Raw genomic sequence first — 21,494 nt, forward strand, 5'->3', positions numbered from 1 at the left:
TCCAGGGAACCCAAGATTTCAAAGGTTATCAGAAGTTTGATTTAAAAAAAATTAGGAAGCATATGGCAGGAACAAAGCACTAAAAATGGGGAAGGCCCTCAGGATATAGATTGTAGGAGGGTCTTAAAATGAAATGAAGAGGGCAAAGGGGGATTATGAAATATTACATACAGGTAAGATTAAGGAAAATCCCAAAGCATTTTATATATTAAGAGCAACCTGGAGAAGGTTGCTCCATATACATCAAAGGGACAATCTGTGCACGGAGTCAGGTGTTTAAATTCATATTTTTCATCGGTATTCACGAAAGAGAACAGTATTTTAAGTGGTGATTCCATTTGGGATGGTAAATTTCTACAAAACAGTAAGATTAAAAAGGAGGCATTTGATGAAATTGGAAATTGTCCCGTGATTAGACTAGGATTATTGGGGGATTGCTGGGCGGCACGTTTCGAAGGGCCGGAAGGGACTACTCTGCCCTGTATCTCAATAAATAAAACAATTAATTAACAAATAAGGATTGATGCTAGGACCTTTGATGTTTGTTATATACATAATGACCTGGGAGGTGGATGTAGGAAATATGATTAGTAAGTTTGCTGATAATTGATAAATTGGTGGTTCTGCTAATAGTGGACAAGTACTATTTTGTTACAGAATGATACTGATTAGCTGGTAAGCTGGATAGGGCAATGGTAGATAGAGTTTAATCCTGATAAGGGTGAGGTGATGATTATGGGATATTTACTAAAAATATGACATATACCATGAAATGATAGGGCCCTAGGAGGTACTGAGGAACAAAGTCCAAAGATTCCTGAAGCTGACAACACAGGTACATAGGGTAGTGAAGAAGGCATATGGGATGCTCGCTGAGTCTCAACACCTCATTCTCCAAAGGGATCCCCAACTTCTTAACAGAAAGGCCACAGTCAGTCCATGTGGGCAGCAGCGTCTCTAGTCCAATTATGCTGAGCACTGGCGCTCCCCAGGGCTGTGTGCTCATCCCATTGCTGTTCATACTGCTGACATATAACTGTGTCAGAGGATTCAGCTCAAACCATGTCATCAAGTTTGCGGATATTACAACAGCGGTTGGCCTCATCAACATCAATTATGAGATGGAGTATAGAGAGGAAGTGGAGCAGCTGGTGAATTGGTATGAGAAGAACAACCTAAGTTTGAATGTGGAGAAGACCAAAGAAATCATTGTGGACTTCAGGAAGGTGCAGATCAACCACCACCCTCTGCAAATACATGGTTCCTCCATAAACAAAGTTAAGTGCACCAAGTTCCTGGGAGTTCACATCACTGATGGCCTCACCTGGTTCCTTAATATCATCTCCCTGAACTAGGCACAGCACCATCTCCACTTCCTAAAGAGATTGAGGCAAGCGAAGCTCCCCCAGCCATCTTAACTGGATTTTATAGGAGCACTGTTGACAGCATCCTCACAAGTGTCGCCTCCATCTAGTGAGGGAGCAGCCAAGCACCAGATTGGAAGTCCCTACAAAGAACTTTGAGAATGGCTGAGAGGATCACAAGGGTCTCGCAGCCATCCTGCGGGGATATTAATCAGGTGCGTTGCATACACTGGCCCTCAGTATTATTAAGGATCCCACGTTGGTATTATTAAACATCCTCGTTGACTTTCTACCATCAAGCAAGATACTCTGATGCATAACAACAAGAATGATCAGGATGGGAAACAGCTTCTTCCCTCAGGCCATTAGGCTTCTGAACTCCCTGGTGCATCACATTCAAAGTATCATTGGTTAATCTGTTCTGTATCTTACAATACTTAACATGCACTTTAGTTTATTTTTGTGTAATCCATGTTAGATTTCATCTTTACTTTCTTAAGTTATTGTATGTGTACTACAGTGCTTCACACCTGGTTTGGAAGAGCATTGTCTTATTTGACAGTATACATGTATATAGTTAAATGACAATAAACTTGACTTCACTTGCTACATCCAGAATAATATGTATTTTTAGTTATCATACTACAGGAAGGAATCTCCAGGGTGTAGGAGAGATTCACAATGTGATATAGGATGGAGTGCTTCAGTTATGAGGAGAGACATGATAAATTGGGTTTGTTTGTCTTGGAGCAGAGGAAGCTGAAGGACCCCCTGATTTAAATATACAAAATTATAAGAGGCATAGATAGGGCAGAAACTTTTCCTCATGGCAGAGCTGTCAAAGATCTGAGGGCATAGGTTTAAGAAATAAAGGTTTAGATGGGGAACTGAAGATAAATATTTGGTTATGGTTCATATTCTGCATGGAGGACAGTGACCAGAGATGTTCTGCAGGGATCTGTTCTGGGACCCCTCCTCCTTGTGATTTTTATAAATGATCTGGATGAAGAAGTAGAAGGATGGGTTAGTAAGTTTGCTGATGACACAAAGGTTGGGGTGTTGTGGATAGTCTGGAGGGTTGTCAGAGGTTACAGTGAGACATCGATAGGATGCAGAACTGGGCTGAGAAGTGGCAGATGGAGATCAACGCAGGTAAGAGTGAAGTGGTTCATGTTGGTAGATCAAATTTGAAGACAGAATATAAATGTTAAGATTCTTGGCAGCGTGGAAAATCAGTGTCCATAGGACATTCAAAGATGCTGCACAGATTGACAGTGTTGTTAGACATATGGTGTGATGGCCTTAAACTGTGGGATTGAGTTCAAGAGCCATGAGGTAATGTTAAAGCTATACAAGACCTTAGTTAGACCCCACTTGGAGTACTGTGTTCAGTTCTGGTCACCTCACTACAGGAAGAATGTGGATTCTATAGAGAGTGCGCAGAGAAGATTTACAAGGATGTTTCCTGGAGTGGACAGCATGTCTCATGAGATAGGTTAGGTGAACTTGGCCTTTTCTCCTTGGAGCGATGGAGGATGAGAGGTGACCTGACAGAGGTGTACAAGATGATGAGAGGCATTGATCGTGTGAATAGCCAAGGGCTTTTACCCAGGGCTGAGATGGCTAACACGAGGGGGTATAGTTTTAAGGTGCTTGGAAGTAGGTACAAGGGGGATTGTCAGAGGCAAGTTTTTTTTACTGAGAGTGGTAGGTGCGTGGAATGCGCTGCCAGCAACAGTGGTAGAGGTGGATACAATAGGGTCTTTTAAAAGGCTCTTAGAAAGGTACATGGTGCTTAGAAAAATAGAGGGCTATGCAGTAGGGTAATTCTAGGCATTTTCTGGAGAAGGTTTCTAAAGTCAGCACAATATTGTGGGCCAAAGGACCTGTAATATGCTATAGATTTCTATGATTCACCCTGAACCATCTGGACAAGTACTTGAACAATCAAGGCACTGTAAACTACTGACTGACTGGGATTTGTATAAATGCATACTTCATGGTCAGTATGGACATGGTGGGGTAAAGAACCTGCTTTTTTTCCACTTTTGGTAGATCTATTCATAGGAGAATCAAAACCAAACTTTCTTCCATAGCATGGAATTGGTTGGATTAAGAAAGGAGTTGAAATAGAATATTTTCACCAGTATTAGCGGTCTGGAATTCACTTTCTGAAAGGATGGTAAAGGCAAACCCCACATCATATATAAAAATTACTTGGATATGCGACTGAAGCCCCAAGATCTACAAACGCAACGCTAGGAGGTGAGATTAGGCTGGATAGTTCTTATTCAGGTAGCACCGTCACTATAAGTCACCTAGAAACTTACACTGATGAAGGAGGCCACAATTTTCTGCCGTTTGACGTATACTATACAACGAACTGGAAATTAGCGGCAGCTCAGGGTTCTCGTCCTCGATATCCATGAGGACACGGCTCGCCCAACACGCTGAATGTTAACGTCGTCCCTTGACATTGCTGTGGCACTTGACTCTTTCCCCCCACCCCACCCCACCAACTCCGCAACCCCTCAGCCGGGGTGAAAGATCACGCCCTGCGGCCCTACCAGCGCTTCCCTCTCTTTCCCTCAGGAGGTCCACGTTCAATGGCACCCCGAACCCCCACTAAAGACGTGGACCCTCCTTACCAGAGCGCTGAGCGCACGAAACCGACGGCGTTCATCGGTCCAAGTGTAGTTCGAGGTCTGTGACCTCGGGCGGGGGTGGGGTGAGCAGAGGCGAACCCCCACCCCCTCAAACCCGCCGTTGGTTTAAACGGCCGTACGCGAGCGCCGCGGGTGGGAGTTTCCGCTGGCTTTCCGGCAGGGCGGAAATTCCCGCGCACCCCCGCCGGCCGGACACTCGCCCACCGTAACTTCCGCACACAAATTATTAAAACCCCTCCAGATGCCGACTCTTCCGATAAAATCACCAATGTCTTCACCAGTCATTGTAAGCTGTAAAGCGACTCAAGCGCAAAACCACGACACCGGTGGTATTTACCTGATAATGTGAAAAATTGCTCAGGTAGGTTTTTCAAAACTCAGAAATGTGGCGAATTACACTAGACGGCATTTTTTTTCGGAAATTGCTTCCTCAGAAATGCTTTATGGGTGTGATAGACCCGCTTGAAGCTGAACACAAATATAATTTCAAACTTCGTATCACGTAGGAATTTGGAGAAATAAGAAATTAACTTTTAGTGAATAAAATGCGTGTAATTGCATAACGCTGTTGCTAACGCTTCTACTAAGCTAAAATGTTCTGTTGATGATTTTCATTTGTACTCAGTATCTGAGGCTTAAGTGTCCAATGATAAATCAACCAGCATTGATGGATCCCAGTTGCCTTGATACCGTTTCTCCATGACTACCATCCTGGTGAAACCTTTTACCATGCTCGTCACTGACAGTGCCTAGATTTGCAGGGAAGAACTCTAAATGGGAATGCAGAAAATGAATGGTTTTGTATGCTTGAAATACGTTGTCAACCATCTGCACGTAGTTTGGTGCTTTGTAGTTGCCAAGAAAACTTTAAACATCCTTGAATGTCTTCCATGCGATTTACTGCGGTCCCACTAGAAGTTCTTTGAATTGCCTGTCATTGATGACCTGTTTGATTTTTGGACCGGCAAAAATGCCTTCCTTAATCTTGGCATCAATTGAGACAGATGTTTTCCTTAATCTGGGAAACATCTGTCTCAAAAGTCAGTGTCAGGTTTATTATCACAAGCATGTGGAGTGAAATTTGTTAACTTGGCAGCAGTAGTTCAATGCAAAACATAATATAGAAGAAGAAAAATAATAAATAAGTAAATCAATTGCAGTATAAATAACTTGAATAGATTAAAAATCATGCAAGAAAAAGAAACAATATAGAAAATTGAGGTAGTGTTCACAGGTTCAATGTCCATTTAGGAATTGGATGGCAGAGGGGAAGAAGCTGTTCCTGAATCACTGATTTTGTGCCTTCAGGTCCCGTTACCTCCTACCTGATGGTAACTGAGAAAATATCTAAATCCTTCACCTTCCTTGTTCATCGCTTTCACAAATGTTTACAAAAGCCCTAGTTTTATATGAAGGGGAGGCAAAAATATCTTTGTTGGGTCTTCAATTGGTGTATATACCACACTTTACTGCTCTGGAGTGGCCAATCCTTAATGTAATAAGATTCCTTATCATGGCTGTCTGATTTGCAAATGAAACGAGGTATAGTTGAGCTGCCTTCCTAGTAGCAGTTACTACTTTCAGATCACCACACATGTTCCAGTTATAGTTGCTGTACTGTATGTGTTTCAACAAGACTTAGACATTTCAGTAGTTTTCTTTCATGTGTACTGCATAGCCAATTAGTATTGAAGGGTGGATATTGCCATTGTGTAGCAGCATAGCTTTCAGGATTAACGCTGAAGGATCAAGAAAATGACGCCGTTGTTGTGGGTCATGCTGTCAACCCAAAGCCTGTCCAGGCATGCCTGGACAAGATAGAAAACTTGTCAGCTTTCACTGTGGCCAACATTTTAATTGACTTGAATTATGAATTGAAATAACAGATATAAGCAATTCCAAAAAAATGGTGTTTGATAGGAAAATTTCATGTTGATTTTCATAATCAGCAGCCCAAAATTTATACAATACATAAACTTAAGTATTCAGGAAGCAAAATCTTTATTGTCCAGTGTTATTACAAACCAATCAGCCTATTTCCAATAATTAACAAAGTGATGGAAGTTGTTATCGACAGTGTTATCATGCAGTACTTTATGCATTTACTTATGTAATCAGATGCATACTTAACCAAAAGGTTGAATGAAATTCTTATCCCGGGGTGCTGTAGCCCATTATCACAGCTGACGATGACAACAACTAGATTGAGCAGATGGGCAAGTGAGAAGAAGAGAAGGGATGAGTTGGGGGCCAGAATGCAGAAGGGAAGGAGGAAAAATTATCAGAGGTTAGAGAAATCGATGTTTATGCCATAAGGTTGGAGGCTACCCATTCGCAATATGAAGTGTTGCTCCTCCAACTTCACCATGACAACAGGGGAAGCCATGGGCAGTCAGTCAGAATGGGAATATGAAGTGGAAATGAAATAGGAGCAAGGTAATCCCAGTTTTTGCTGTGGACAGAATGAAGGAGCTCGATGGAGCTGTCCTCCAATCTATATCTGGTCTCACCAAAGTAGAGGAGCATCAGATACAGTAGATGATCACAACAGCCTCTCAGGTTAAGTGTCACCTCACATGGAAGGACTGTTTAGCGCCCTGATTGGTGATGTAAGGGCAGGTATAGGCCTGGCCCAAAACATCAACTATTTATTCCTTTCCTGCTGAGTTCCTCCAGCATTTTGTGTGTGGTGTTCTAGATTTCCAGCATCTGTAGAATCACTTGTGTTCATCATTAGAATTGTTTATTTATCAGAGATTTTTCTCTTTTTCCTGTCATGAAAGATAGAAAGTATTTATTTAATCTCTCTGCTACTTTCTTATTCCCATCATAACTGCCACTGTGTTGATCTGGAGTACATTAGCTTTAGCTAATGTTTTTTCCCTGTTTACTGGATCTTAGAGTCTGCTTTTACAGTTTTTTCCCTATCTACTTTCATATTTTACTTTTTTTATTAATTGCTCAGTGGTGAGTTCGTATTTATCATTTTAATTATGGGATAAAACATATGATAATGGTGCCTGAATGTTTTTAGATGATATTTTCAGGATATGGATATTGTCGGTATAAACCTGCAGCTATTTCCGAGTGCATAAATTAAAAATTTAAAAACACAGGAAGTCTCTGTTAAGGTGTGTCACGGTGTTTACAAGAACTATGAGAGTGGAACCATGACAGGAACTTGTATTCACTCTTTCCATTGCAGATTCTGAGTTCACTAAATCAAATAATTTATCTACACCATTGGCAAATTCAAAAGGTTTTCTTTCTGTAACCACTAAGTACAATATTAATTTGTTTTAATTTTCCTTATGTCTGTATTTTTAAAAATAACTTGTGGCTTTTTTGTGTAATAGTAATTTTTTCTGAATCATTAATTTTCTGCAAGAGTACATATACTTTATCAACCATGCTCCATGATAAGGCATTTCATTCTCCAACAATATTTTTAAAGTAAGTCCCTTTAACTTTGTTGCTCTTCTTGATTAATTTACACGAGTTCCCCAAACTAAATGAAATAGTTTCTATATTTACTTCATCAAAGTCTTTCATACCATAATACTAAAATTCTTTCAAATTCTATTATTATTATTGGTTGTAATGAACTTTTAAAAAATATTTTAACTTTTTAGAGTACAGTTTTTTTGTGAATGAAGTTGTTTTCCTGATATCTTCTGAATAATTAATTTCTGCTTTATTTTCTACCCTTGTATTTTTTCAAATGCATTTCATTGAAATATCGTACATTGAAAAATAATCATGGAAAATTAAAAACAGATTACAGAACAATTACAAATTAACTAAAAGGTGAGTGGCCTCGAGGATACTGTATAGCAATTGCCAGATGTAGTACTGAGAAACTGATAATAGGACTTAATGTTTCATAAATAACCGTACTGCCACTGATGAGTTTTGTCCTCTGTGCTCAATTAGCAAAAAGATAATAAAAATATTATCTACTCCTAATTATGAGAAGTGATAAGGTACTGTTATTATGTTAACTTTGAAAACTTTATTGTCGCCAAACAATTGATACTAGAACGTACAATCATCACAGCGATATTTGATTTTGCGCTTCCCACTCCCTAGAGTACAAATTGATAGTAAATATTAAAAATTTAAATTATAAATCATAAATTATAATTAATCATAATTACAACCAGTAATAATCTGAATTACTGTTTCTCTTCCCTTTGATGCAGCTTGATCTGCTAAGCGTTTCCAGCATTTTCTGTTTTTATTTCATTCTGTTGGTATTCATTAGGGAAACTGAAAACAGGATTTGCTATTTCTATATTTACTCATACATTAATTTAATTTCAAATTTTCATTCACTAAATATACTGTGCCCATTGTTATGCTTATATTTTTCAAAGGTTAATTGATCACTGTAAACTGCTCTGAGAGTGCAGGTAAATAACAGCATTTGAGGTGCTGGGGGTGGATTTGATGGGAATATGAAGAGAATAAAATGGTTTTCATAAGATTATTGTAAAAATAGGTGGTTGATGATCAGTGTGGATTTGGTGGGCTAATTAGTTTGTTTCACTGTGGAATCCCTTTATGACTATAAGTTTAATATTTTACGATGATGAGCCAGTGGAAGGACAGTCTAAGTGAAATCTATCAGTCTTCTTCTCTACAAGAGACTGAAAAGACATGCATCCAAAGACCATAGGAACCAAATGATTGCAGCTAAAGTCAGAAACCACAGTTTTTATGGTGAAGTTGGGAAGTGTAACCTGAAAATCCCAATAATATTTCAATATTTCAAAATTGTTTCTTATTTTATATCATACCAAGCACTCTGCTGCATTGAGAAATTTAGGCAGTACATGAATGAGAACATGGAAAGCCAAAATTTAAAAGCTTCAGCAGCACACAATATTCTGGAGGAACTCTACGTCGAACAGCATCTGTAGGAGGAAAGCAATTTTCGATATTTCTGGTTAAAAACCTGCATCAGAACTATCAGGACATCAGGACCAAAAGTCCTAATGCAGAATTTGGAGCCAAAACATTGATATTTCCTTTACTCCCTCAGATGCTGCTAGACCCACTGAGTTCCTCCGGAATATTGTTTCTTGTTCCAGATTCCAGTATCTGCAATCCCTCATCTCTCAATTGAAGTCTTCAGTTGGGGCAATTTAAATTATTCCTTAGCATTCCAAAAGGTTTAAGACTTTTGATGGTGGGAACTAGATCACATCGTCGAGATGGAGATAGAAGAAGATCAAGGATAGTTTAGAGTGGGATCAGCCATAGACACCAAGGTCACAATCAGCAATGGTTTGAATAAGATTGTTGACCCAGGAATTTAACCTGTCTGAATGTGGTCTGGGACAAACAATAACATGAAGGGAAAGAGGGTGAGAAATTTCTTATGTGTTTTCATAAGAACTGTCTTAATCAGTATATTTAATGTTCACCAATTTCAACAGCATTTCTGTACTCTGTATTAAGAAGTGTCATGAATTCAAAAAAGCTGTAGAAAAGAATATAGACATCCCCACGATAAAAATAATAAATTGGAGAAAAATAGATCTGGCCCAGGTAACTGGAATCAAAATTCAGCAGATGAATCTGTAATTGTACAGTGGGACATCTTTAAAGTGTCATAGTGCTCTCTAGATACGTTCCCATTATGAAGAAGGATCAAAAAATTAAAGCTAAAGCTCCCTAGATGACCAAAGGAATAGTGAGTAAAGCTGAGCAGAAATGACAGATCAACAAGTGAGAAACAAGGTGAGTACAGGAAGTTTGTGGCCGGAAATAATAAAGGAAATACAAAAGCAGATAAAAAGCATGAGAAAATACTGCCAGAGAGCATAAAATATTTTAGTGGCATGGGAACAGGAAAAGGTTTATAAGAGGAGAGGTGGGATTGTTGAGAAACCAAAAAAAATTCTCATGGAGGCAGAGGGCATATTACAGCTATTAAATTTATAACATGTTATTCACTAGCAGTCTGGAAAGATTACTTAATATGTATAAATCATCTCGTCTAAGTAAGATGCATCATCAAGTACTAAGGGAGGAAATTGTAGAGGCCTTGGTATAATCTAAATATCTATAGCTTTAGGGTTGGTGCCTCAGAATTGGAAGTTCACAAATATTTTACCCTTGTACAAGAAACTGTGTAATGAAAGTCAATAACTAGAGACCAGACAACTTAACCATGGGGTAAGATCTTAAAAAAAAAATGAAGTCAGAATTTGCAGTTACTTTGAAAAGTCTATATTTGATTATATAAGGTTGACATAGTTCTATTAAGTGAGCAATTCATGTCTAGTTTGAAGGAAATACAGTTGATGTGACATGTAGATGTGCAAAAAGTTTAGCTAAGGCTTGTCAACAAGATTGAAGGCTAGGTACAGCATGTACAGAGAACTAGCTAAGTAACAAACAGGAAACAAATGGAAGTAGATTCATGAATTGGAGGTAATTGTACAACAGTGTTCTTCAGGGTCATTGCTGTGACCATTGCTTTTCTTGAAGTATATCAACAACATGGACTTGGTCATACAGAACACAATTTCCAAATTTTGAGAGGAAAGAAAATTTGGAGGCATTGTGGACTGCAATCAGCATAGCACAGTAATATGCTCAAGGAGATGTAACAGATGGCTGAAAAGGGAGTATAGGTGGTGGATGAAAATTAATGCTGAAAAAAGTCCTGACGAAGGGTCTGGGCCTGAAACGTTGACTGTGCTTCTTCCTATGGATGCTGCTTGGCCTGCTGCGTTCCACCAGCGTTTTGTGTATGTTGCTGGAATTTCCAGCATCTGCAGATTTCCTCGTGTTTGCTGAAAAAAGTGATGTTTTAGAAATTGAAATAAAGAACAATACCCACAGGTATTACAGACTGGAGGCTACAGTTCTAAAAGGAGTTCAAGAACAGAGTCATCTGCAGTGTATATGCATAGTTCATTGGAAGTGGTAGGATTTACTCAAAGGACATTTATTATCTAGATATGTATGAGGTATACAACCCTGAAATTTGTCTTCTCTGTAGACAGCCACGTTCAAAGAAAAACAGTAACCCTCTACATGCAAAAAATCATGCAAATGGCAATAAGAAAGAATGAGCAAAAGCACAGAATATAAAAGACAAAATTGAAAGAGTCCATATTCGGTGCAGCCCGGTGTTTATTATCTACAGGCCTCCCCGATTCAAAGTCGCCCAAAATAGCAACAGTAAAAGGAACAACCTGGAACTACAGTCCAATCCACAAACCGCAGACCCAGAACTTCGATACATTCCTCCAACAGTATTGAGGGACAGAGAGACCACTCAAACACAGGGTCCTTTCCTCAGGAGCAGACAGTGAGGGGGGGCGGGGGAGAAAGAGGGAGACCTTCACACCCAGTCACCTTCCTCCAGCAGCAGCTAGTGAGAAGCTGATAGATGGTGTTGAACTCTTGTTTGCCTTCTGCACTCGCCTCAATGTTTCAATCTTCCTCAACACTTTAAACAGCAAGATTGGCAAGAAATGGAGTTGATCATGGGCTTGTGCCTGGTTTCTAAGCTTCTTAGTTTTGAGGCTGCTTGCCTTCCAGAATGTTCTTGGAGACAGCAAAGCACCGGATTGTTTAATCGGCCCAAAAACACACCATGAAACTGTAGATGACAGGGTCCATCAGAACCAGAAACATACACAAAAAAAAGACGTGACACTGTGTTCTAGGCCTGGAGCCTTTCACTGCAGCAGTGCCTGGGTCATAGTGCGAGGTACAATATGTTGTTTGGACAATTTAAATGATAATACTGGAAAGACAGGGTGTCAGGATCAGAGGCAAGAGTCGATTTCATTCGGTCTCCTGTGATGTTCCCTTCTTTCTCTCTCTTATGGCGCTGAGGCTGTGAAGACTGCCGCAGCTGTTAAGCTCTGTGCCCGCTAATATGATGGACTAATACTGAGGCTTGGACCTACTCCGGGCTGCTCTGGAGTTCAGATCTAGAGACTCATTTTGGTTTGGAATTTTACTGCCTTCTATTATTTGCATGATTTGTGTTTTCCACCCCCCCCACCCCCTTTTCCTGCACATTGGGTGTTGGTTTTTCTTTTTTATTAATTGGGTTCTTTTGGATTTCCTGCTTTGTTTTTGACTGTGAGCAAACAAATCTCAAGGTTGTATGATTTATACATTCTTTAATAATGTACTTTGAAATCTTAAAAGATCTGTAAGAAACAGTTAAGAAAGTAGGTAAAGAAGCATGAGGATATTTTGGGCTTTATAAATGGAGACATGGAAACAAAACCAAGGAATTTACAGTGAACATTTATAAAACATTCATTCAGTCACAACTGAGTATTGAGTCCATTTCTGGGAATCATACATTAGGAATGTTTGGAGGCCAAGTCATTAGTTATATTTAAAGCAGAGGTTAATAGGTCTTTGATTAGTAAGGGCATCAGAGGTCATGGGGAGAAGGCAGGAGAATGGAGTTGAGAGGGATAATAAATCAGCCATGATGGAACGACAGAGAAGACTCAATGGGCTGAATGGCCTAATTCTGTTCCTATGCCTAATGTGTAATAGAAGAAGCACATTCAATTGTGATATGCAAAGGAGAGCTGTATAAGTATCTGAGAGAAAATGTGTTGTAATACACTGGGAGAGTGGGACAAGCTAGACTGTTCATAGCCAGAGTCCATATAATCTTGGTAGCTGAATGGTCTCCTTCAGTGGGAAAAGAATTTTCCTCCTTTTGGCTATCAGGTCATGATCTCGATGAACTTGGGTGGTCCCATCCTCATATTTCCCAACTGTATGTTCTCTAACCCAGGTTACGTAAACCTAAACTTTGGGCTCAATATGGTAGCACATAGTACACATGAGCACCCTAATACACTCACAGATGGAAATGACAGATGAATGTATAAATGTTGCTTTAAGGAACAAGTAAAAGATGTTTACATTATTTGAAGTAATTATTCTACCATCCCAACTACTTCTCTTTTGCTTTTGATATCCTTCATTTTTTATCTTGTAATCAACTTATCAACATTTTCTTAACAGCGTTTCAAGTTAACGTTTGTTAAATCTTCACAGGACAGTTAAACATTTAAATCCTTTGATGTCTTCCAGAGTTCAAAGGTGTCGAATCAACCTAACTCTCAAGTAGTTTTCTGAAACAGCAAAACCTGCAACCATGGCGGTAGGTAAGTGTACCATATGTGAACAAAATGGAGATTTGAAAGGAGACTGAATATGAAATCCCTTTTTCTTTCTTTAACAGAGTGTTCATTGGATGATGTTGATCTTTTAAAGTCTGGAACAGGTGTGATTCTTCTTTACTTGTCGCTAGATGCATCAAGAATTATGATAGAAATAAATCCCAAGTTAGATTTGTAAACATCCAGTGTAGTAGCATATGTTTCATAGACTGCTGCTGAAATTCCTACTCGACTGCATTGTGTGCATAAGGTATGTGAGAAAAGCCAAATATCCTCCCCACTGTGTCTTTCGGCAACCTGTTTTGTTCAGGACAGGATTGTTTGCTAAATAACTAACACATAACCTGCACCACTGGGGTATTTATTTTACCCGGCACCTCAGCCTTAAACCAGTCTGTATGATTTTAACCTCCGCCAGCTGACTCTCTGAACCTCTGGAGCAGTGGCCCCCAACCTCCAGGCCATGAAAAATGCAGCAGTGCAGCAGTAGCCGGAATGCACCCAGCACATCTTTAAGAAAAAAGCAGAAATAAACAAGGGCACCTAATCAATTAGCTTGTTTATTTCGGCTTTTTTCCTAAAGATGTACTGGGTGCGTTCCGGCTACCGCTGCATTCTTCGCGGCCCAGTATCGGTCCGCAGCCTGGAGTTTGGGGGCCACTGCTTCAGAGTACATGAATTGACTATGGCAATGCAGGTTTGTAAGGTAAGGAACAGGAATTCTGCAGATGCTGGAAATTCAAGCAACACACATCAAAGTTGCTGGTGAATGCAGCAGGCCAGGCAGCATCTCTAGGAAGAGGTACAGTCGACGTTTCAGGCCGAGACCCTTTGTCAGGACTAACTGAAGGAAGAGTTAGTAAGAGATTTGAAAGTGGGAGGGGGAGGGGGAGATCCAAAATGATAGGAGAAGACAGGAGGGGGAGGGATGGAGCCAAGAGCTGGACAGGTGATTGGCAAAGGGGATATGAGAGGATCATGGGACAGGAGGTCCGGGGAGATCTCCTATCCACTGCTACCAACCTTACAGTTCCCACACCTCGCACTTCCCGTTTCTACCTCCTACCCAAGATCCACAAACCTGCCTGTCCTGGCAGACCTATTGTCTCAGCTTGCTGCTGCCCCACCGAACTCGTTTCTGCATACCTCGACACGGTTTTATCCCTCCTTGTTCAATCCCTTCCTACCTATGTTCGTGACACTTCTTACGCTCTTAAACTTTTCGATGATTTTAAGTTCCCTGGTCCCCACCGCTTTATTTTCACCATGGATGTCTAGTCCCTATATACTTCCATCCCCCATCAGGAAGGTCTCAAAGCTCTCCGCTTCCTTTTGGATTCCAGACCTAATCAGTTCCCCTCTACCACCACTCTGCTCTGTCTAGCAGAATTAGTCCTTACTCTTAATAATTTCTCCCTTGGCTCCTTTCACTTACTCCAAACTAAAGGTGTAGCTATCGGCACCCGTATGGGTCCTAGCTATGCCTGCCTTTTTGTTGGCTTTGTGGAACAATCTATGTTCCAAACCTATTCTGGTATCCGTCCCCCACTTTTCCTCCCTACATCGACGATTGCATTGGCGCTGCTTCCTGCATGCATGCTGAGCTCGTTGACTTTATTAACTTTGCCTCCAACTTTCACCCTGCCCTCAAGTTTACCTGGTCCATTTCTGACACCTCCCTCCCCTTTCTAGATCTTTTTGTCTCTATCTCTGGAGACAGCTTATCCACTGATGTCTACTATAAGCCTACTGACTCTCACAGCTATCTGGACTATTCCTCTTCTCACCCTGTCTCTTGCAAAAATGCCATCCCCTTCTCGCAATTCCTCCGTCTCCGCCGCATCTGCTCTCAGGATGAGGCTTTTCATTCCAGGACGAGGGGGATGTCCTCCTTTTTTAAAGAAAGGGGCTTCCCTTCCTCCACCATCAACTCTGCTCTCAAACGCATCTCCCCCATTTCACGCACATCTGCTCTCACTCCATCCTCCTGCCACCCCACTAGGAATAGGGTTCCCCTGGTCCTCACCTACCACCCCACCAGCCTCCGGGTCCAACATATTATTTTCCGTAACTTCTGCCACCTCCAACGGGATCCCACCACTAAGCACATCTTTCCCTCCCCCCCCACCCCGCTTTCCACAGGGATCGCTCCCTACGCGACTCCCTTGTCCATTCGTCCCCCCCATCCCTCCCCACTGATCTCCCTCCTGGCACTTATCCTTGTAAGCGGAACAAGTGCTACACATGCCCTTACACTTCCTCCCTTACCACCATTCAGGGCCCCAAACAGTCCTTCCAGGTGAGGCGACACTTCACCTGTGAGTCGGCTGGGGTGATATACTGCGTCCGGTGCTCCCGATGTGGCCTTCTATATATTGGCGAGACCCAACGCAGACTGGGAGACCGCTTTGCTGAACACTTACGCTCTGTCCGCCAGAGAAAGCCACACATTTTAATTCCACATCCCATTCCCATTCTGACATGTCTATCCACAGCCTCCTCTACTGTCAAGATGAAGCCACACTCAGGTGGAGGAACAACACCTTATATTCTGTCTGGGTAGCCTCCAACCTGATGGCATGAACATTGACTTCTCTAACTTCCGCTAATGCCCCACCTCCCCCTCGTACCCCATCCATTATTCATTTTTATACACACATTCTTTCTCTCACTCTCCCTCTGTCCCTCTGAATATACCCCTTGCCCATCCTCTGGGTTCCCCTCCCCCCCCACCCCCCCCCCGTCTTTCTCCCCGGACCTCCTGTCCCATGATCCTCTCATATCCCCTTTGCCAATCACCTGTCCAGCTCTTGGCTCCATCCCTCCCCCTCCTGTCTTCTCCTATCATTTTGGATCTCCCCCTCCCCCTCCCACTTTCAAATCTCTTACTAACTCTTCAGTTAGTCCTGACGAAGGATCTCGGCCTGAAACGTCGACTGTACCTCTTCCTAGAGATGCTGCCTGGCCTGCTGCGTTGACCAGCAACTTTGACGTGTGTTGCTTGTAAGGTAAGGAGGCTAGATTTAGATACTTCAATATGAATTCCCATGTTCATACATTGAATGTAATTCTTTCTATTGTTCCAGAAGAGAATGGACTGATCAATGCGAAACTAAATGCAGAAACAGGGAGCACCATCATCTCACCAGTTATCAGAAACTCCATGGTTAAGTCCATGCCAATAACAATTCATGTGAGAAATTTCTGCAATAATGATCGGAAAGGTAATACAGCACTAACAATGCAAACTTCTATCAACAAAGTTCAAGGCATCAACAAATGGGGAAGAAGATACTTATTGGGTATTATTACATCATTGTGAAGTCACAAGAAAGTTCCAAATTAATATTTTATTTTTAAATTTCAGTTTTATAGTTTTCATAGAGGTGAGTTCTATGCATATTCAAAATATCACAAATACTGCAAAAGTAGATGCTAAATATCTGAACAGAAAATCCTGGAAATACCCATCAGGCCAAGTGGTATCTTTGAGGAGACCAGCAGAGATAATATGGCAGGATGACAGCAGAAGTAGGTTTGAACTGGAAGCAGGAATAGAGAATTTGCCCCCCCCCCCCAATGCTTATACCACCATTACATAACATTCTATAAGATCATGATTGAGTAATTTTCTCAACAATGCTTTAATAAATCCTTATTCTTTATTCACTTATATCATTTTTATTGTGAAATCTCGCAGTTACTGGACCTTGATCAATCTCTAGATGGAGAATCCCAAAGATTCATCACCCTCTGCGTGAAGTAATTCTTTCTAATTTCTGTCCTGAATGGCCAACATGTTTAAGAGTGTGAGCCTTAGCTTTAGACTGCCCAGCTAGAGGGAATATCATTCTTGTATCTACTCCTTTAAATATGATATGAATTCAGTTAGGATTCTCTCATTCGTGTGGAAACTAGGCACTATCCCTGCATTCAGTTTGGTGAGCCTTCACTGCAATCCCTCTATTTTAAGTATATTTGGGGAGATCAGACCTTGCTCAATGTTCCAGAGGCAGTATCATCAAGGCTCTATAACTGAAACAAGACAGCTACTATATATTCTTGTGCTCAAATACCCTTGCATAAAAAGCGAAAATACTGTTTGCTGCGTCTGCCTGTCAACAATCAGAGGTTTATGTGCATGGGTACTTGAGTTCCCTCTGAAAGCCAATACCTTTCAGTTTCTCACCAATGAAAATTGCTTCTGATAAAAACAGATCTGATACAGGGTTTTGACCTGAAACATCAACAATTCCTTTCCTTCCACAGATATTGTTGGACCTGCTGAGTTCCTCCAGCAGATTGTTGCTGCAGATCCCAGCATTTGTTGTCTCCTGTCTCCAATAAAAATGTTCTTCTGTTCTATTAGTTCAACCACAGTAGATGACCTCACAATATGCCACATAATTTCACATGAACTTTACCTGTAACCCTGAAACGTGTCTGTATCCTCCTCACAAGTTGCACTGTTATCAGCAAATTTTGAGAATGTTGCACTTGATCTTCTCATCCAAGTTTTTGATATTGATTGTGAGCAACTGGAGCCCCTCCAGTGTAGCAACCACAAATCACTGCCACCCAATCTGTAGCTGACCCCCATTATCCACTTTATCTAGACCTTTCATGACTTTATATACATTTATAAAGTATCCCTACATTTTTTTTCTTGATCTTTGCAAAAAGAGCCATTCTTGTAAATCTTTTCTGACATCTCTTTAACGCTTTCACATCAATCAGTTGAGGCCAGTCAATATAAAGGTTCAGCTGACTTCACTGTTTTAATCCATTTTGCCTCTGTTAATAAAGCTCAGAATTTTGTATGTTTTATTAATCAATTTCTCAAGCTGTCCTGCTGTTTTCACTGAACTGTCCACTCATTCTCCTAATTTCTATACTCGTGCACCCCTTTTATCATAGTATTCTTTATTATATATTGTTTTCCGTATTGTTCCTATCAAAATGTACCATCTTACATTTCTCTACATTAAATTTCATCTGCCATGCAACTACCCATTCCTCCAGTCTATTTATGTACTGGCAATTCATTATTACTCAATTCACATTGTCACTAAGTTTTGTGAAATCTGCAAACGTAGAAGCTGTGGCCTACACTATCAGGTCTAGATAACTAATGTCAGTCAAAATAAGTCCAGGTTCATCACAATGACTGCATTGCCCTCATCAACTTTATCTGTTGCCTCATCAAAAAATTCCATAAAATCCATTAAACATGACATGATCTTTGCAATTCCATACTGGTCTGCCCAAATTAATCTGTTTCCTCCAGGTCACAATTAGTCCTGGCCCAGATCAATGTTTCTAAAACATTTTGAGTTCATCCTCATTTTTATCATCGGCACTATGGTTTGCCCAATCAACATATAGATCAAATTATTCCATGATTATTGTATTACCTTGTTACACGCAACCCTAATTTCCCAGTTTGACCAATATTATCACAACTGTTTGTAGCCCTTTTTTCCAAATCCCATCTGTTACTGCCATGTAATATTTCTAAACTCCACCCAAGTTTATTCTGCTTCCTGAATGAAAACCTTCAGTCTCTATTACCTTCATTCCATTCTTTCATGTCAGAACTTAGTCACCTGATGCCTTCCTGGTATATTTTCTTTCCAACTACAGTGACATGCAAAAGTTTGGGCACCCCTGGTCAAAATTTCTGTTACTGTGAATAGCTAAGCAAGTAAAAGATGACCAAAAGGCATAAAGTTAAAGATGACGCATTTCTTTAATATTTTAAGCAAGATTACTTCTTTATTTCCATTTTTTACAGTTTCAAAATAACAAAGAAGGATAAGGGCCCAAAGCAAACGTTTGGGCACCCTGCATGGTCAGTACTTAGTAACACCCCCTTTGGCAAGTATCACAGCTTGTAACACTTTCTGCAGCCAACTAAGAGTCTTTCAATTCTTATTTGGGGAATTTTTGCCCAAATTCTTCCTTGCAAAAGGCTTCTAGTTCTGTGAGATTCTTGGGCCGTCTTGCATGCACTGCTCTTTTGAGGTCTATCCACAGATTTTCGATGATGTTTAGGTTGTGGGACTGTGAAGGCCATGGCAAAACCTTCACCTTGCACCTCTTGAGGTAGTCCATTGTGGATTTTGAGGTGTATTTAGGATCATTATCCTGTTATAGAAGCCATCCTCTTTTCATCTTCAGCTTTTTTACAGACGGTGTGATGTTTGCTTCCAGAATTTACTGGTATTTAATTGAATTCATTCTTCCCTCTACCAGTGAAATGTTCCCTGTGCCACTGGCTGCAACACAAACCCAAAGCATGATCGATCCACCCCTGTGCTTAACAGATAGAGAGGTGTTCTTTTCATGAAATTCAGCACCCTTTTTTCTCCAAACATACCTTTGCTCATTGTGGCCAAAAAGTTCTATTTTAACTTCATCAGTCCACAGGACTTGTTTCCAAAATGCATCAGGCTTGTTTAGATGTTCCTTTGTAAACTTCTGACGCTGAATTGTAGTGAGGACGCAGGAAAGGTTTTCTTCTGATGACTCTTCTATGAAGATCATATTTGTGCAGGTGTCGCTGCACAGTGGAACAGTGCAGCACCACTCCAGAGTCTGCTAAATCTTCTTGAAGGTCTTTTGCCGTCAAACAGGGGTTTTGATTTTCCTTTCTAGCAATCCTACGAGCAGTTCTCTCGGTAAGTTTTCTTGGTCTTCTAGACCTCAACTTGACCTCCACCATTCCTGGAAATTGCCATTTCTTAATACATTACGAACTGAGGAAACGACTACCTGAAAATCCTTTGCTATCTTCTTGTAGCCTTCTGCTTTGTGGACATCATTTATTTTTCAGAGTGCTTGGCAGCTGCTTAGAGGAGCCCAAGGCTGCTGATAGTTGGGACAAGGTTTGAGGAGTCAGGGTATTTATAAAGCTTTGAAATTTGCATCACCTGGCCTTTCCTGACGATGATTGTGAACAAGCCATAGCCTTAACCAGCTGATTAAGGTCTAAGACCTTGGTAGAAGTTATCTGAGAGCTCAAATCTCTTGGGGTGCCCAAACTTTTGCATGGTGCTCCTTTCCTTTTTCACTCTAAAATTGTATAAAACAAAAATAATACACTAATCCTGCTTAAAATGTTGAAAAGAATGTTTCATCTTTAACTGTATGACTTTAGGAGATCAGTTCATCTTCTACTCAACTATTCACAGTAACAGAAATTTTGACCAGGGGTGCCCAAACTTTTGCATACCACTGTAAGATCATTTGCAATAATTATCTAATTTCTAATTGTGCCATTTTAATTTGAATATCTTGTTAAAAGTGTTGCATGTCCTCTTAAAAATATGCCTTCATCTTTGTCTTTTACCCACCTTTCCTGATAATGTTCTGTCCCTTTCTGATGATGCTCTGGTTATTGAACCCTGCACAGTTGTTTTTCCCCTTTTTGTGTACTAAATATTTTCTCACCACATTACCCCTCTCCTATCCATTTTGTTTATATCCTTATCTGCAAGTCTAGTTGTCTGATTTGCCTGAACTTTATTCCAGTCTGATTCACCTGAAGCTCCTTCAAACACAACTCCTTCCCTATCTCATTCTTCTGTCAGTGTCCCATGAATGGAATCATATTTCTCTCTTCTGGTGGCATCCGTTAGTCTTGCGAGACCATGGATCTGCGCCTGGAAAGTCTTGCTTCAGTCTGTGTTAGAACAGTATCTGTTGTGGCTGTAGAGGCCCACATGGGAGTGACAGTCTCGGCTGCATCTAGTGCACTTGAAGGCGCTGTCCGACAGTGTTGTCTTGGTGCTGTTTTTCCGACCAGTGCGCTTTTCTTCATCAGCAAGCCTCAGCTTCTCTTCTCTTTTTAGACCTCTGCGTAGTTCCAGCCTCCAGTGAGAGCGATCGCTTGCAATGTCCTCCCACATCTTGACGTTCATTTTCAGTGACTTCATGTCTCTCTTGCAAACGTCTTTGAAATGAAGATGGGGCCGCCATTGTGCTGTCTTGCCGGAGGCCAGTTCCCCGTGAAAAAGCCTGCTTGCATGTACCTTTTCTCTACCCCTTATAATTTTGTCTACAAAATATAGGTAATTTTGTATACCTATATCAAATCTCCCCTCATTTTCCTATGCTCCAGGAATAAAGTCCTAACACATTCAGTCTTTCTCTGCAATTCAGGTTCTCCAGTCATGGCAATGTCCTTGTAAACTACCTCCACATACTTCCAATCTTATTAATATCGTTCCTGTAGGTAGGTGACCAGAACTGCACAAAATACTCGAATTTGGCCTCACCAA

At 40.8% G+C, this 21,494-nt stretch overlaps 2 protein-coding genes across 5 annotated transcripts in view; one reads left to right on the forward strand and one right to left on the reverse strand.

The window, feature by feature from the left end:
- The window catches only part of LOC134344857 (inner ear-specific collagen-like), an 86,060-nt gene extending 81,932 nt beyond the window's left edge, over nt 1-4,128 (reverse strand). Inside the window, exon 1 of one of the 2 annotated variants that reach the window (XM_063044964.1) lies at nt 4,013-4,128. The gene's annotated coding sequence lies outside the window, so the exon portion shown is untranslated. Of the gene's footprint in view, nt 1-3,694; nt 3,778-4,012 lie in introns of those variants that run through there. The other variant, XM_063044965.1, reaches the window with a different exon arrangement.
- A 107-nt stretch (nt 4,129-4,235) lies between these two features.
- LOC134344858 (NLR family CARD domain-containing protein 3-like) overlaps nt 4,236-21,494 on the forward strand; it is a 45,960-nt gene continuing 28,701 nt past the window's right edge. Inside the window, exons 1-4 of one of the 3 annotated variants that reach the window (XM_063044968.1) lie at nt 4,236-4,391; nt 7,808-7,837; nt 13,124-13,197; nt 16,299-16,436. In XM_063044968.1, the coding sequence (XP_062901038.1) occupies nt 13,188-13,197; nt 16,299-16,436 (148 nt within the window). In that variant the 5' untranslated portion in view covers nt 4,236-4,391; nt 7,808-7,837; nt 13,124-13,187. The remainder of the gene's footprint in view (nt 4,392-7,807; nt 7,838-13,123; nt 13,198-16,298; nt 16,437-21,494) is intronic. The other 2 variants (XM_063044970.1, XM_063044969.1) reach the window with 2 other exon arrangements.

The sequence above is a fragment of the Mobula hypostoma genome, chromosome 4 (assembly GCF_963921235.1).
Source record: "Mobula hypostoma chromosome 4, sMobHyp1.1, whole genome shotgun sequence".
NCBI classification, from domain to species: Eukaryota; Metazoa; Chordata; class Chondrichthyes; order Myliobatiformes; family Myliobatidae; genus Mobula; species Mobula hypostoma.